The sequence below is a fragment of the Vespa mandarinia genome, chromosome 5, assembly GCF_050613455.1.
Source record: "Vespa mandarinia isolate Hongniang chromosome 5, ASM5061345v1, whole genome shotgun sequence".
NCBI lineage: Eukaryota > Metazoa > Arthropoda > Insecta > Hymenoptera > Vespidae > Vespa > Vespa mandarinia.
The window spans coordinates 7457394-7473112 of record NC_140814.1 but is presented as its reverse complement, the minus strand read 5'-3'; the positions used below and the strand labels follow the sequence as shown (position 1 = coordinate 7473112).

Genomic DNA, 15719 nt, shown 5'->3' with positions numbered 1-15719 from the left:
TAAAGAAAGAAAAAGAAAAAAATGTCCATTCTTTTTTCATAGATTATAAATTTTAATATTTCTTTCGCAAGATCGTATAAAATTTAAAATGCAAAACCACGTGTTGCGTTCTTTTTCACATCACAAACGTTCGTATTTTCTGCTTACATTTTCTATTCTTTTCCTTTTCTTTTTTTTTTTTAACTCTTTAATTGTCGTATGTATAGGAGAAAAGAATTATTATAAAGGACAGATAAAAAGAAGAGAAAAGAAGAAAAAAAAACAAAAAAAAAACAAAAAAAAAAAAACAAAAAAAAAAAGATTGATAGAATAAAAGATACGCTAAAGCGATAAATATGTTATTTCGTAAGAATTCGATCTTACGACCTTACGATTTACGAAAGGAAAAGTTTTTAGAATCTTTTAAAGAGATATTGTCTCGTTAAGTTATAAAAGATATTAATAAATATGCGTATTAGTTTTATAGAATAAATCATAGTAGAAAATAGTATTGTTGAAAGTAAAGAGAAAATTTTAGCGACATATCCAGTGGACGCGCGTTCTGGCGGACCTGCGCCTGTCAAGCAGTCGCCAGCAGTCGGCAGCAGTCACGAATGGTTGACCTATGCAGTTGACTGTGCTGGTTGACCGATCGTGCGGTATTAATCGCGCTTTTTCTTCTACGCGCTCTCGAAACATTTATACTTACTTTTCGGCGATTTAATTGTATAGGAAGTTTATCTTACGAGTGAGGTGATGATTAATAATCGTGAATGGGCTAGACTTCGCATCGGTCAGGTGAGAGACAGGTGGATGGATTGAGGAAAATCGCCAGTCGAAATACAATCTAGGGTAAGGGAGTAGCAACCTCTTGGGGCCAGGGCCAGTCACGTGACCCGTATGTTTACCAAAATGGTGAACGTTCACCGTTCGGAATGTACTTCGCTATTTTATCGAGCTTCCCTCTCGTACAATGATGAGATCGAGCGAGGATACACGGGAATTCGAGTGATCTATTCATTTTTACATCAATCTTCACAGCTGCCACTAATTTAAGTTTTGATGTCTTAATATTTTGTTACCTTGTGCTTGGTTTGGTAACGCGGAGAGTCGTGAGCGAAAGTTTGAAAGTGGACGAAAGAAACTATTGCTTTCCGTGTATTATAGAAGCAACCGTTGCTCCTACCTGAAAATGATTTTAATTATTAATGGCGATGACAACATTCTTCAACATGGTAAAATGGCTGTCTTATTTATTTTGCCATTAAGAATGTTTTACTTTCAACAGGGTGCATTGAGATTTTTTTTAATTTTTCATTCTACAACTATATTATATAATTTTAACTGGCAGATATATATATATATATACACATTTATATATATATATATAAAACTTCATTGTGTTCTTTAATATTTTTCTTCTTATCCTTTTTTATATAGCAAAAGAAATGATTTATTTTCATTGTTTTCTATATAGGTGATGACTGAAGTCTTAAGTGGCCTAACTCTGTTTGCCAATAATGTTTAATGTGATGTGCGATAGGTAAGCTTTTTTTTTTTGATTTAGTTTCTATACGACAAGGCAAAAGAAGTGACATTGTTTTTTTTTTTTTTTAATTAATTCATAGTTTTATCTACAGATGATCTCTGATATAGGTTAGTGCAAATGGAAAGTACATTAAAGGACGTCTAAATGACACAAAGTGTCTTAGCATAACGCTGTGTGCTACGGCCAAGCATTGCTAAAGATGGCCACGTATCAAGTTGACTATCAGTGGTTAGTTTTACTATTTTGCAAAGACATAACACTTAAAAACTTTATTTCGTTGATCTGTATATTATGATTGTATATTTTTTTAGGGCTTATTCTATAATGGATTCATCCAGGATATCCACTTTCCTAATTTCAATTCTACTGATAGTCTACGGCAGTTTCCGATCCTTAAATATGGAACAGGAAGCAAAAGAAAGAGAAAAAGAAAGGCAACGTAATGGAATGTCGAGTAATAGTAGTACTGGAAACAAAGGTGGTGCTAACGGAGCAAGAATCCAAACCTTAGATACAATGCATGCTCTCTGTCTACCTCTTGGTGCTTCCATTTCTCTACTCGTCATGTTTTTCTTTTTTGATAGCATGCAAATGCTCTTAGCAATATGTACAGCCAGTAAGTTTATGAATAGTTATCTCAAAAAAAGTTCATCATCTGTTATTATAGAATGATAATGGAAAATATATACTATTTATATTTACAGTCATAGCTACAGTTGCTTTGGCATTTCTTCTACTACCCATGTGTCAATATATAATTAGACCCTGCACAGATGGAAATAAAATATCCTTTGGCATTTGTGGAAGATTTACAGGAGCAGAATTACTTTCATTTTCACTCAGTGTGAGCATAGTATGTGTATGGGTACTGACAGGACATTGGTTACTCATGGATGCAATGGGCATGGGCCTTTGTGTAGCCTTCATTGCATTTGTTCGATTACCAAGTTTAAAAGTATCTACTTTGCTATTAACTGGACTTTTGATTTATGATGTTTTCTGGGTCTTCTTTTCATCTTATATATTTAGTACAAACGTAATGGTTAAGGTGAGTCATTATGTTATTATTTTATCTTAATAATCGAATTTGCATGATTTTTACATAATCAAAGAAGTATAGATTTCTCAAATCAAATAGTATAAATTTTCCAAATGTTTTTCAAAGGGATATAATTTTAGATATTACTTTTCATAGGTAGCAACTAGACCTGCTGATAATCCAGTAAGTCTTGTCGCCAAAAGATTGCACTTAGGTGGTGTAGCTAGGGAGGCTCCAAAACTTCCTCTACCAGGAAAGCTGATGTTTCCTTCGATGCATCAAGCGGGACATTTTTCAATGCTAGGTCTTGGTGATATCGTTATGCCAGGTCTTTTACTCTGCTTTGTGTTAAGATATGATGCATATAAAAAGAGTCAGCTCTTGCCTGGTGGTTGTGAAACAGGAGTTCCACCACCACGACACTTCAATCGTATTAGTTATTTTCATTGCTCCTTAATTGGCTATTTTCTTGGTTTACTCACTGCTACTGTAAGCTCTGAGGTGTTCAAAGCTGCACAGCCTGCCTTATTGTATCTTGTGCCCTTTACCCTTCTGCCACTACTGACAATGGCTTATTTAAAGGTACATTTTAAGCACATAATTTTTTCCATGTTTTATCGCAAAATATAAGTTCGCATATTATAGATATATAGATATGTATATATATATACATATATATATACGTATATATACTTCAGATTTAAATCATAATGTTTTAGGGGGATTTGCGTCGGATGTGGAGTGAACCATTCATATCTCAACAACCTTCTATATATATGGAAGTTTGACAAGAGTCATGGCTCTTGAGAAATTATAACACAAGATTCATTGTCATTTAAAATTTTTAGTTCTGGTCTTTGTCAGTATCACTTTAAGTAAGTAAGAGTTTCCATACATGACACATTCACAGTTTTTTAATATCATTGATTCATAAAAAAGCAAATACATGTTCGAATATTAACCAGGACATTACATAGTGCACCTAAGAATTTCTCTTATAGAATTAATTTTCATGAACAAAGTAATATTAAGAGTGGAGTACCGTTTATGCACAAGTTATCATTTCTTTCTTTTCTTTTCTTTCTTTTTTTATATATATATTTTTTTATACATTAAAATAAGAAAGAAATAATTTTTATTTCCGAAATACCAGCCAATACTCCTGTTTTGTCAGCGTTCTTTACATATATCTTAAAATGTTGGTGTCAAGTATGAATAGAGTATGTGTGGTAGATAATTGAGAGTAAACAATAAGTATTCTAAAATTTATTAGATACGCTAAACTATAAATATTATTATTTGGAAAAACAAATTCTACTTGCTTTTTGTTTAAATTTTATTATTATTACTATTATTATTATTATCATTATCATTATTATTATTATTATTATTATTATTATTATTATTATTATTATTATTATTATTATTATTATTATTATTATTAATATTATTATTATTATTATTATTATTATTATTATTATTATTATTATTATTATTATTATTATTACTATTATTATTATTCTTTCTTTTCTATTTTTACGAGAATGTATGTGCAAATTGAAAACATTGAAGTAATTGATCTGGATATAAATGAAAAATGCTTAATAGTCACTCCACTCTATATTGATGCTTCAGCAGCAGAAGATTGCATAAAATATTTTTTATTTATTATTTACGGAGCATCGAATGAATTGTACGTAATACCGATTTATAATTAAACTAATATACATTTGTTTAAAAATTTAACTCTAAATTCAGTGAATATGTGTGAGTAGGTTGTGACTTTCTTTGAAATTAGGTTAGTATAGGAAAAAGCAATGTTTATGTAAATATATCATTTTCATAATTTAAAAAACTCAGAGTTCCAGTTCGCTTTGGCATTGTGAATAAGCTTAACTTATAGAATTTTCTTACTTGTTCGATGAACAATAAAATTGAAAATATTATTGAATTGCAAAATAATCAATGTGAAAATAACATGATTAAAGACGAACTGTATATTTGGGTTTTTATTCCGAAGAAGTATACCCAATTTTAAAGAAAAATTAATTCTTTGAATAGCTTCCTAAGCACTTGCTATGGATAGGATACTTGAAAGACTTTATATGTTTATTTAAAGACAAGACTGAAAATAATGTGTATAAAAATCAATTTATCGAGAGATTTTTCAAGAACAAATTTTCTTTAACTTTTGCCTGCATCAATTTATAACATAGTAGGTTGACATAGTATAATACTACATAATATTACATTAATGCAGTATAATACAATATAGTATAAAATAGTATAATATAATACACAGTATGCTATGACACAGTATAAACAGATCAAATAATTCGCGATTTCATACAGATTAAATAATCAGTGTTTATCAATTGAACTTACATTACGCAAAACAAATGTATATGACGTAACAACTCATCTTGTATTTCTTTAAAACATATATATTATGTTATTAGATTGTAACAAATGTTGAGAGAAAGATTTATTTGTATATCATGATTCTAGAGTATAATTTTATGTTCTCAAAATAAGCATACTTTTGCCAAGATTGTTAAGATGCGTTTAGATCAATCGCGTTAATATACATGGTAATCGTGCAGGTCTGCAAAAACAGTTGCGAATGTTGCAAACCTTTTTAATGTAGGTTATTATTCGCGCACTTGCGTACGATGTATCTGCAATATTGATAATTGTATCAAGCGATTCGGCACGCTTTCTTCTGAGCGCACCTTCATATGTTTTAACAGTACTTCCTTATGTTCGTAAAAAGTAACAGTGGCAGTAAGTGATAAATTATTTTGTACAGTAGCAACATAAACCAAAAAGTATTTGATTTTTTTCCTCATATGCTGATTTACATATGTGGTTTTAAAATAAAAAGAAAAAAAGAAAAATACAATGCGCGTTATTTGTTATTATGCAAATGAAATAATTAGAACAAAAAACGTTTTAAATAGCAAATAAAAGCATTGGAAATTGTCAAGATTTATCGTGAAGATTAATTTCAGTTTCATGCTGAATGTATGTATTAGAATTAAATTACTCCCATTCTCAATCTGCTTCTTTGATGGTGTTTTATCAATAGATCCAAAGTGTCTAGTTGTGAAAATATTTTAAATTAAATACACTTTTTGGTACATAAATTATTTAGTTTTTGCGTAATATTATCTGATACTTCCCATTTTCTGTTTATCTACCTGTCCATAGCACGAACAAGTTTTCCTTTTATCATGATATATCATACGTTATCGAAGTACGTTGTCTTCAGTCGAATCGTGTTCTCGATAGATAATAATTTATTTCTCTCTACGAGTATTTTTCGAACTTGATTTTTTGATACTATATATCGATAACACTTATGTGTAATACGATAAAAAAAAAGAAAAAAAGAAAAAAAAAAAAGAAAAAAAAATATCTATATATAAGATAAGGTTTAGATTAATCATTCAGTTGTATATATAATTAATCTAAGAATATTTAAATTTACATTACGAATATCTTCCCTTTTTTAAAAGTAAGATCCTATCTCTGAAGATATGTATTGAAGCATATTTTTAGATTAAATTAAGTACCATTTAAAATATAATTAATATCGCGCCATCAGATATACATACATATATAAATGAAAACGTTTCTGCAATTAGATAGAAATCTTATGAAGTTTCTTTATCCAGAAGATGCATTTATATAACAGTATTTATATTTCATTGTTCTCATCCTGATATTAATTTCATTCATAAATATGTTATTTTGTATAAAAAAAGAAGGAAGAAAAATCTAATATTATAAATTAAATCGATTAAATCGCAACTTAATTTACGATACGTTAATGAAAAATGCGTTATGTGTAGTCAGGCATTTAAATTATATATAACGAACCTCAGTTTCGTGGAAGACAGCGATATAATTATTATTTACTATGGAATTTCGTGCAAAGTCTGAAATTTTATCGACGAAAAATACTGTTCGTTATGTAAATTTAAAAAGAAAAAAAATATATATATATATACATATATATACATATATGTATATATATATATATATATGTGTATATATATATATATATATATATATATATAAAACGTATATATATATATATATATATATAAAACAAAGGCGCAAAATGATTCTTTGATTTTTTTAATCCAAAACAAACAAAAAATTAAAAAAGAATGCATACGTATGATAGGCAAAGAAAAAAAATGTTTAATGAAAAATTGAAAATTGAATCGTGCATTAGGAATTAAATACCGTAAGATATAATTAAAATATTAAACAAAAAAAAACAAAAAATAAATAAAAGAAAAAAACAAAGAAGAAAGGAAATAAAAACGCGCGCCTATTTGTCCCGTTGCAAATTTTGATTCTGACGTGTACATCGATGTACGTTTTTATATATAACGATAGATAGCCATTTTCGTTTGTGGCTGTGTTTAATAAGTAATTTATTAAATGTTTATTAATGTTTATTAAACAGACTTATACGTGTATTTTCTTCACCACTACTATGCTTAGAAATGATCGTTCTCGAAGATGATATTATTATATCCAATAGGAACATGTAACTTATTCTATCAAAAACTTGTACATATACTTGGTATATATATTTGAGTAAATATGTCCAAAAAGTTTCGTTGTTTTCAAAATGTAATGAACTTGCCATTTATATTCGTTATACCGTAGTATGATTTATCGTTGCATTATCCAAATTTCTTTTTATACTCTCTAATTCTTTTATATCCGATATCGATGTTTCACACTTATAAACAACAAGAGAATGATAAAAATGGACGGCAAAAGCTACGAATACTATAAGTACTGGTATTACTATAATAGTACTGGCAGTAGCAGCGGTGAAGGAATAATCCCAAAATTTGACCCAACAAAGTATCGCTACTTCGACCAAAAATAAAAATAATCCTAAGACCGTTGAAAATGCCCAGGCCAATTCTATAAAGCCACGCATTCTTTCGTGTGGGGATTCTGTAATGAGACGCGATATTTGTAATTTACTGATAGCTTCGACGTTCGGCAAAAGATATGTGCTTATCATTAAAGCAAAGATGTGCACCGATACTAATACCGTCGTGCAAACCGCAAACATAACAAACAGCCATTCCGGTACCGCAGTTGGATCATTTATTTGTAGTTCTACCATTGCGACCTGAAGCATAAAAATAATATACAAATTTAGTACGATCAAGAAAAATGACTAAGAAAGACGCAATATCTTTATGACATTCCTTGATATATTTTGACTTTTTATCAATTTCTGATTTCTTAAATTTATATTTTTTTACGATATTTGCGATACGATTACTGTGTGAACGTCAATCTTTTTATGATGCCGTTAAGTAGAAGTTTAATCGCACAACGCTATCTTTTTTTAATTAGTCGATTGGAGGATGAATTTTCAACGTGAAATAATTCTCGCGCAAAAATATATAGAAGAAAGCTGTGTTTGTCTTGCATAATCAGAGATCAAGCTTGAAGATCATACATGGAATTGTCGTTGATGTTGATTTAATGATTTTCAGGAAACGTTGTGTAATCGCAGGCAGACTTTGTTCGTGGTAACATTTTTCAACGATTTCTATTTTCTATGATATAAGGTAAATGAATCGAAAATCTATCATTACGAGGGATTTACTATGAGATCATCGTAGAAATGACAAATGAGAATGTTAAGAAACGCATAGCTATATCAATGTTCGTGTTATCCATTCGATCTTAGCTCACCATTGCGAAACCACTTAAAAGTTCGGACGTTGTCGCGGTTGCCTTTAGTTTTGCTCTGCTCATGTGCAATCTCCTCCAGGAGAGGCTTTGTGGTCCATCATGTTCATTAATCGAAGGAGATGTAACGAGAGGTACATTCGTTTGAGAATTTTGTGGTCCGTTGCAAGAGCAACAACACGTGTTGCACGGTTGTACGTTACCTCCAAGTGTGTAATTGTTTGAATTTGAAGGTAGATAAAGATGCGAGGGAGGAGTTCCTACAACGTTAGATCGCATGTCCAACGTGACATATTTGCTGGCTCTGTTCCTAGCTGATAATATCAATTCGCTTTGGGTCGAGCAAAAAGTGTTATTCTTCGGATTGTAAGTGGAAAAATTAGATTCGCTTATCTGATACTGACTGTGCTTTGGCAAATGCAACGTAGAAGTCGAACGTTGTTGCTGCAATCCACCGTAATAAGATTTATGCGAGAGACCATAAGAATGTCTCCAATTTGAATGAGTAATATCACTTTGCGTCGATTTATTCGATTTACCGATTATAAATTCATCCGCGCAACTTTTCCCGCGCTTCTCGTCTTCGAAATGATCGAGACTCGCGCTTTTCGATTTAATCGATTCGATTGATTCCGAATTATCTTGCGACATGACGCTATTTTCCTTTAACTTTGAATTCTCGCACATTATTCATTTCGCACACTATCACTTTATCGAAAGATTTCTATTCGTAGTGAATTCGGCGCAATCCAGACGCAAACTGAGAGGATCTTTACGACTACCTCGCGAGCGACTACCAGACAGATCGCTGAAGTGGATACTACGTCATGATGTACCTCTGAATCATAACAATAGTATTAATCGTTTTCAAGCTATGTCGATCGCATAATAACCGAGTACGCCGATCCTCCTCCTCCTCTTCCTTTTTCGCTCTCCTCCGTTCTTATCCTTTTATCCTCGGAAATGAAAAATAGAAATCGACTACTCATTCGATTTTGACGAATTCGAAGAAATGTATCTCTACATAAGGAAATTCATTGTCATTAAGATTTTTCACGTAATTTTTTATATGATTGACTTAAATAGATATAGAAAGCTGGAGAGAGAAAGAGAAAAAAATAACGAAGGCTGTTTGTATTCCAACCAAGCGTTTTCTACCTACCCCGAAGTAAATAGCACGTGTTGATAAATACATGTTCGAAGAAAATATCGCTTTATTATTTATGGAAGGAGAATTGCCTTGTCCGTAATTTATGTTACGAACATTCGTACGTAATCGCTCAATTTTCGTGCGATGGAAGAATACGAATCATTTCTTAACGTCTATCATAAAGATAATAAAACATGGACGATTTTCAAATCCGTCCAAAATTTTCCATTGTTAGAAAAGATTACTTACATAAGCACTTAAATTTTTCTAAAAGGAATTTTCGATGGAAATTCGAACTATGTAAATATACCCGTAAATGTAAATGCAAATGGAAAGGTCTCGCACATTTCCATATAACTCGCATTCGTTGACCTTTAATAAGCTAGCTATGCAAACAGGTCTTTCCAGGTTAATTACAAGCCTGCAATATTTTGTAATGCTTCAAAATTCCATTTCCATATCGTGTCATTCTGTAAAAATTTCTTTTCCTATTAACTGAAAAATTTGATTGCCACACGTGGAACGAGAATTGCGTACAATTAAAGTTAAATAAAAAATATAATTCATCGGTCGAATTACATGAACGTAGCTTGAGTTAAACTTAAAGTGCACAGTTTATTTGTCCTTGTGAAATTTGTACGTAATATTTGAAACGTAATATTTGATTATTTGCTCGAATGCATTTTAGCACTTTCGAAATAGAAGCTTACTGCGCGTATACATAACGTCATCAATTCATGCAATATGATACACAAGAAGTCATTAATGATAGTTATATCTATTAAAAAAATTAATGATCATTAACGATATTGATATTTGAAAAGGAAATCTGTATGTACAAAACTAAAAAAAAAAATGAAATTTGATTCCTCGGATTAATATATTTGAGGTAGCTGTTTATTGGCGGGAATTTTTGTATTTCTAATCGTTTAAAATATTTATAAATTAAGGTTGGCAACACTGGTCAATGTAATCCGAGTCGAAATGTTGAACGTACATTACGTTTCTAATATATGACTGTATGTATGTCAAAGTAACGCAATAATCATCAATTTATTTATTCTCAAAGTTTTGTGAACAGTTTTTACTTTAACCGTGTGTATGCAAAGCGTTAAAGTAACTGAACGCACTTTTATCAAAAAATATTTATTTAGAAAACGTCGTAGAAGAGAGAACGACAACAAATTGCTAGTAGTTAGACGATCTTTCGAGAAAAGTGAAATTTATATAGCAATGCAAGCGAAGGTTATACTCGGACAATAACAGAGGGGACAACATTTAAGCGTCTTTTTATTGTTCTTTACAATTGTATTTTCCTTTAATGTTTTAACACATTTATATCATCTGACATTATTGATATAACCTTACAAAGAACTTGTGAAGGTTAGCGTCTCTGTGAAACGAAGTGGAAGATAAACTCAGATTTCCTATTGTTCTTCTTTATAATTTTTAACCTTAAAGATTATTTTCCAATAATAATTTTAATTCAAGCTCATATTTTGTATACGTCATCGCTATAAAATTAAACTTGGAACATAAAAATTAAAATTTTTCACTTTGTTATTCCAAATGACAGTAAGTAACCTATCATATTCAAGGAAGCCTTTAGAATAATTAACTTGTATCGTTATTTGTAAATTATAGATAGAAATATCATATTTCGAATTTTATTTTTATACATTTATGTTTGTTATAAATTAATGAAAATTCATGAAGTATAGATATTTGTAAATTACTAATAAATTTTTTTTTTTTATATAATAGAATGCAATGGGAGGTACACATCTGCATAGTTCACCATCGATATTTCAACACATGATAATACAACAAGGTACTTCTCAGCAAGTAGGTTCTTGGACACAAATGCCCCAAGTATTACCTTTATCTATACCTTGGAGTGTACCATCGGTACAACAATCTGAATTGATCAGATTTACCGGTGAACAAAATGTTACATCTAACCTACATCAGAAAAGAAAATTAGAGACTCCGGATTTACTTGACATGTAAATTTTCATTTTATTATCTCTTAAATAAGAGATTTATTGTACAAATAAACTAATATGAATAATCTGTTGATCCAACAGCAGAAAGACAAAACAATTAATAACCGAAGAAAAAATGGCTGCACATTTTCAAGATTTACATATCAGTTCTACTTATCATTCGCAAGATCCTGTACCATCTACATCAACAGCAAATACTCCACTTGAAAAATCCAATGTAGGGATGGATATGGAAACTGCTAATGTCGTTGATACTGATAATTTAAAGAGTCCAAGATTAATTTTATCCGAAGAATTGAAGCGAATACAGCAAGAATCCATTCTTCCATCGACTCTTCTATCAAAATTGTAAATTTACTATAAGATAGATATTCATATATCATTGATATATAAATGTATAGATTTTAGAATAGTTGTTTTTATTTTACTGTTTTTTAGGGAGAGGCCCTCCATGGCATTAGTTCTTTGGGAACCACCAAGTAAACATCTTCGTATTTTACCTACAAGAGATACTCCAACGCCAGTTCCAAATACGTCAGATGACAATAATAATAACAACAACAACAACAACAATAATAATAGCGATGGTATACCTGATTTAAATCAAACAAGTTCATTTGAACCAATGGAATTATGAAAAATATATTAAAATATTTCTAAATTTTGAACAAACTAATGCATCAGAGCATATTTTTAGCTCTGTAAAAAATTTTAATTAAGGTTCATTGTTGAACTCGACTATATGCAATTAATTGCTCTTGTTTAAATAAACAAAAGAGTGTATGTTTATACAATAAGATAATTTGAGTTTCAACTACATCGTTGATTACTTATTGTGATAAAATAAGTGATGCAGTTACATGACTAGCATTATTTTTTTTTATCTTTGTCTCTTTGGTTCTTATTATCTCATTTTCTACACACCTTTTATAATTACATATACACGCGCATATTATGGTTAATAGTTCATATTCATTTAAGAGCTTTGCATAAATTTTTGAAATGAAAAAATCGAAGTATAATATGGTCTGTTTCATCTTAACAAACGCATTAAACATATCTTTTAATACATAGTTCCTTTGAAAATAAGTACCATTTGTTTGTTCCTTGCTTATTAATTAATTTCCATGCAATTACATAAGATATAATAAAACCAAGTTGAACGTTAGATAAAATACGCGATAGAATTTCATGTTAGACATTCATACATTACAGATATTCAGCTCTATCATATTTTATTCTTTGTCTTAATTTGATTATATCTATCATCTTATACGATATTTTAATAGTATTCCTATATGCAAATATTAGTGATAAAATAAATAAGTTAAAAAAGTGTGATCTCTTGATTCAAACTTGTTGACTTAATTTGCCATACAGGATAAATAAAAAGTTGTGTGAGCGTGTGCAAATATATATATATATAATATGTATTATATATATATATATATATATATATATATAATACATATTAGTTATATATTATAATAAATATATTATATAATAAAAGTATAAGGGTGGCTACTTATAAGAGGAAGTAAAATAATGTAATAGAATAAAGAATATATCAATTTATTTGCATCCGCAAGCGAAATAATTTATACACGATCAATGGACACTCATCAATGAACTCAGAACAATTCGCGTGCAATGACATTTTTTATCAACAGTAAAAAACTTGTTGATAAGCAGTGATACGGTCCGACAATCAGTAGAATGTATAAGGCTGTTCACTAACCCTGGTACTATAATGATTTATGCCATTAATAAGAACAGCCGTAATTCTTGATCGATTTTGATGAACAAAATCTCATTTTAAAGACGAAGATTTAATCTAGGACATATCTTTACTGAATTTTTGAAAAAGCTTTAGTTTCTTTGAAAAAAAGTCGTAATAAAGAATGGTATTCTTCTAGAATAGTTTATGCACAAATTAAAAGCTTTTTCAAACATTCGAAAAAGATATATTTTAGATGAAATCTTTGTCTTTAAAAAGAGATATTTCCCAACAAAATTAATTAAGAATTACGCCTGTTTTCGTTGCCCACGTAAATGCTGCTTTCCACATTTTTTGCATAGAAGTTTTTTACTGTGGCGCTTCTCGAAATTTCCGACAAAAGAGAAGCAGCTAATATCCCCACTGCTGATTTTCATAAACGAGTATCTTTTATGCCAGTGAAATAGCGATTACCTGGTTGTTGGCTGATTCTAGCATATTTTGAATAATTACAAAAGTAAAGAAATGCTTTTCACAATACTCGCACAGAGAAATTATGGTAAATTAATAGGCCAATCTTCGAACAGATTAATCTAAAGAAAAGAATAAAGAAATTCATGTCCAATGTCACAAAGACTGTTACGCGCGAAAAAAAATAGAATAATTTTAATTTAAAATATTCATCCTGGCATTGTTGGCTTTATCTAATATAAGTACACATGGAACATTCCTTAATGTTGACAATGAACGAGTTGGTTTCCTTTTGCACTCCGACCAGTACACATCGATAATCGTTCTTTCTAAACGTGAAAATACTAAATTAATACTTTCGGTAATTTTCCAATTATTTAAACAATCTCCAAGGTACGCGGTATACAATAAACTAATATTTAAACAATTGTACATTCGTTTAATAATTAAAAATACGAAAACGGACGTCAGATTTAGAATAATTATAATATAAAATACTGACACTAAAATTATAATCTCGGGATTGTTGGCCTTGTGCAATATAAACATAAACGGTCCTCCGATTAACTTTGACATCTACCGAGTTAGTTTATCTTTGCACTCCGACCAGTGCACATCATTTCTCTCATTCTAAACGCGGAAAACTTAAAAATTAATACTTTCGATATTTCTTCAATTAATTAAACAATCCTTAATGTATACGGAGTACAATTAAATAATATTTAAACAATAGTACATTCGTTTAAACATTATAAAGAAAGAAACTCGCGACAAACTTAAAATAATTTTAATATAAAATTTCGATACTTCAAAATTTTATCTCGCGGTTGTTGGCCTTGCACAATATAAACATAAACGATCCTTTGATAACTTTGACAATAACCGAGTTAGTTTCTCTTTGCACTCCGATCAGTGCACATCATCACTCTTTTTCTAAACGCGGAAAACTTAAAAATTAATACTATCGATATTTTCTCAATTATTTAAACAATCTTTAATGTATACTGAGTACAATTAACTAATATTTAAACAATAGTACATTCGTTTAAACATTATAAAGAAAGAAACTCGCGACAAACTTAAAATAATTTTAATATAAAATTTCGATACTTCAAAATTTTATCTCGCGGTTGTTGGCCTTGCACAATATAAACATAAACGATCCTTTGATAACTTTGACAATAACCGAGTTAGTTTCTCTTTGCACTCCGATCAGTGCACATCATCACTCTTTTTCTAAACGCGGAAAACTTAAAAATTAATACTTTCGATATTTTCTCAATTATTTAAACAATCTTTAATGTATACTGAGTACAATTAACTAATATTTAAACAATAGTACATTCGTTTAAACATTATAAAGAAAGAAACTCGCGACAAACTTATAATAATTTTAATATAAAATTTCGATACTTCAAAATTTTATCTCGCGGTTGTTGGCCTTGCACAATATAAACATAAACGATCCTTTGATAACTTTGACAATAACCGAGTTAGTTTCTCTTTGCACTCCGATCAGTGCACATCATCACTCTTTTTCTAAACACGGAAAACTTAAAAATTAATACTTTCGATATTTTCTCAATTATTTAAACAATCTTTAATGTATACTGAGTACAATTAACTAATATTTAAACAATAGTACATTTATTTAAACATGAAAAATTCTGAATCGCGCTCGGGACTTAAAATAATTTTAATATAAACTTCTATTACTTTAAAATTTATATTTCGGAGTAGTTGCCTCATGTAATATAAACATAAACGCACTTTTTCACGACTTTGACAGTTCGCGAATTAGTTTTCTCTTGCTCTTCGACCTGTGCACATCGCGATTCTCTTTTCAAAACGCTAAAGCTTATAAATTAATATAATCGGTAATTTCATAATTATTTAAATGATTATTATTGCACGCGGGATAGTATAGAGTAATATTTAAACAATAGTACATTTATTTAAACATTAAAAATTCTGAATCGCATCCAGGACTTAAAATAATTTTAATATAAACTTCTATTACTTTAAAATTTTAATTTCGGAGTAGTTGCCTCGTGTAATATAAACATAAA

At 29.8% G+C, this 15719-nt stretch overlaps 3 protein-coding genes across 14 annotated transcripts; 2 read left to right on the top strand and 1 right to left on the bottom strand.

The window, feature by feature from the left end:
• Positions 1-417: 417 nt before the first annotated feature.
• On the top strand, positions 418-5555 carry SppL (signal peptide peptidase-like protein). Of its 6 annotated transcripts, none has more exons than XM_035866412.2 (7): positions 418-831; positions 1457-1522; positions 1636-1756; positions 1840-2144; positions 2233-2576; positions 2724-3149; positions 3287-5555. In XM_035866412.2, the coding sequence occupies exons 3-7, from the start codon at positions 1728-1730 to the stop codon at positions 3353-3355; spliced, it is 1173 nt and encodes a 390-aa protein (XP_035722305.1). In that variant the 5' UTR covers positions 418-831; positions 1457-1522; positions 1636-1727; the 3' UTR covers positions 3356-5555. The 6 variants fall into 6 exon arrangements, with proteins under 6 accessions (XP_035722305.1, XP_035722304.1, XP_035722303.1 ...); XM_035866411.2 differs by having other exon boundaries at positions 1608-1756; XM_035866410.2 differs by having other exon boundaries at positions 418-1214.
• A 1136-nt stretch (positions 5556-6691) lies between these two features.
• Positions 6692-8993, bottom strand: LOC118441698 (calcium release-activated calcium channel protein 1). Of its 3 annotated transcripts, none has more exons than XM_035866428.2 (3): positions 8711-8993; positions 8310-8620; positions 6692-7734 (listed from the first exon to the last, which is right to left on the bottom strand). In XM_035866428.2, the coding sequence occupies exons 1-3, from the start codon at positions 8991-8993 to the stop codon at positions 7243-7245; spliced, it is 1086 nt and encodes a 361-aa protein (XP_035722321.2). In that variant the 3' UTR covers positions 6692-7242. The 3 variants fall into 3 exon arrangements, with proteins under 3 accessions (XP_035722321.2, XP_035722322.2, XP_035722319.2); XM_035866429.2 differs by having other exon boundaries at positions 8310-8566; XM_035866426.2 differs by having other exon boundaries at positions 8310-8993.
• LOC118441699 (uncharacterized) lies at positions 8541-12869 on the top strand. 5 transcript variants are annotated; one of them, XM_085657185.1, is made up of 5 exons: positions 8541-8672; positions 9041-9160; positions 11221-11462; positions 11544-11810; positions 11901-12857. In XM_085657185.1, exons 3-5 carry the CDS (start codon positions 11227-11229, stop codon positions 12097-12099), a joined length of 702 nt encoding a protein of 233 aa, XP_085513311.1. In that variant the 5' UTR covers positions 8541-8672; positions 9041-9160; positions 11221-11226; the 3' UTR covers positions 12100-12857. The 5 variants fall into 5 exon arrangements, with proteins under 5 accessions (XP_085513311.1, XP_035722325.1, XP_085513310.1 ...); XM_035866432.2 differs by lacking the exon at positions 9041-9160 and having other exon boundaries at positions 8556-8672; XM_085657184.1 differs by lacking the exon at positions 8541-8672 and having other exon boundaries at positions 8956-9138; positions 11547-11810; positions 11901-12869.
• The last annotated feature ends 2850 nt before the right edge of the window (positions 12870-15719 follow it).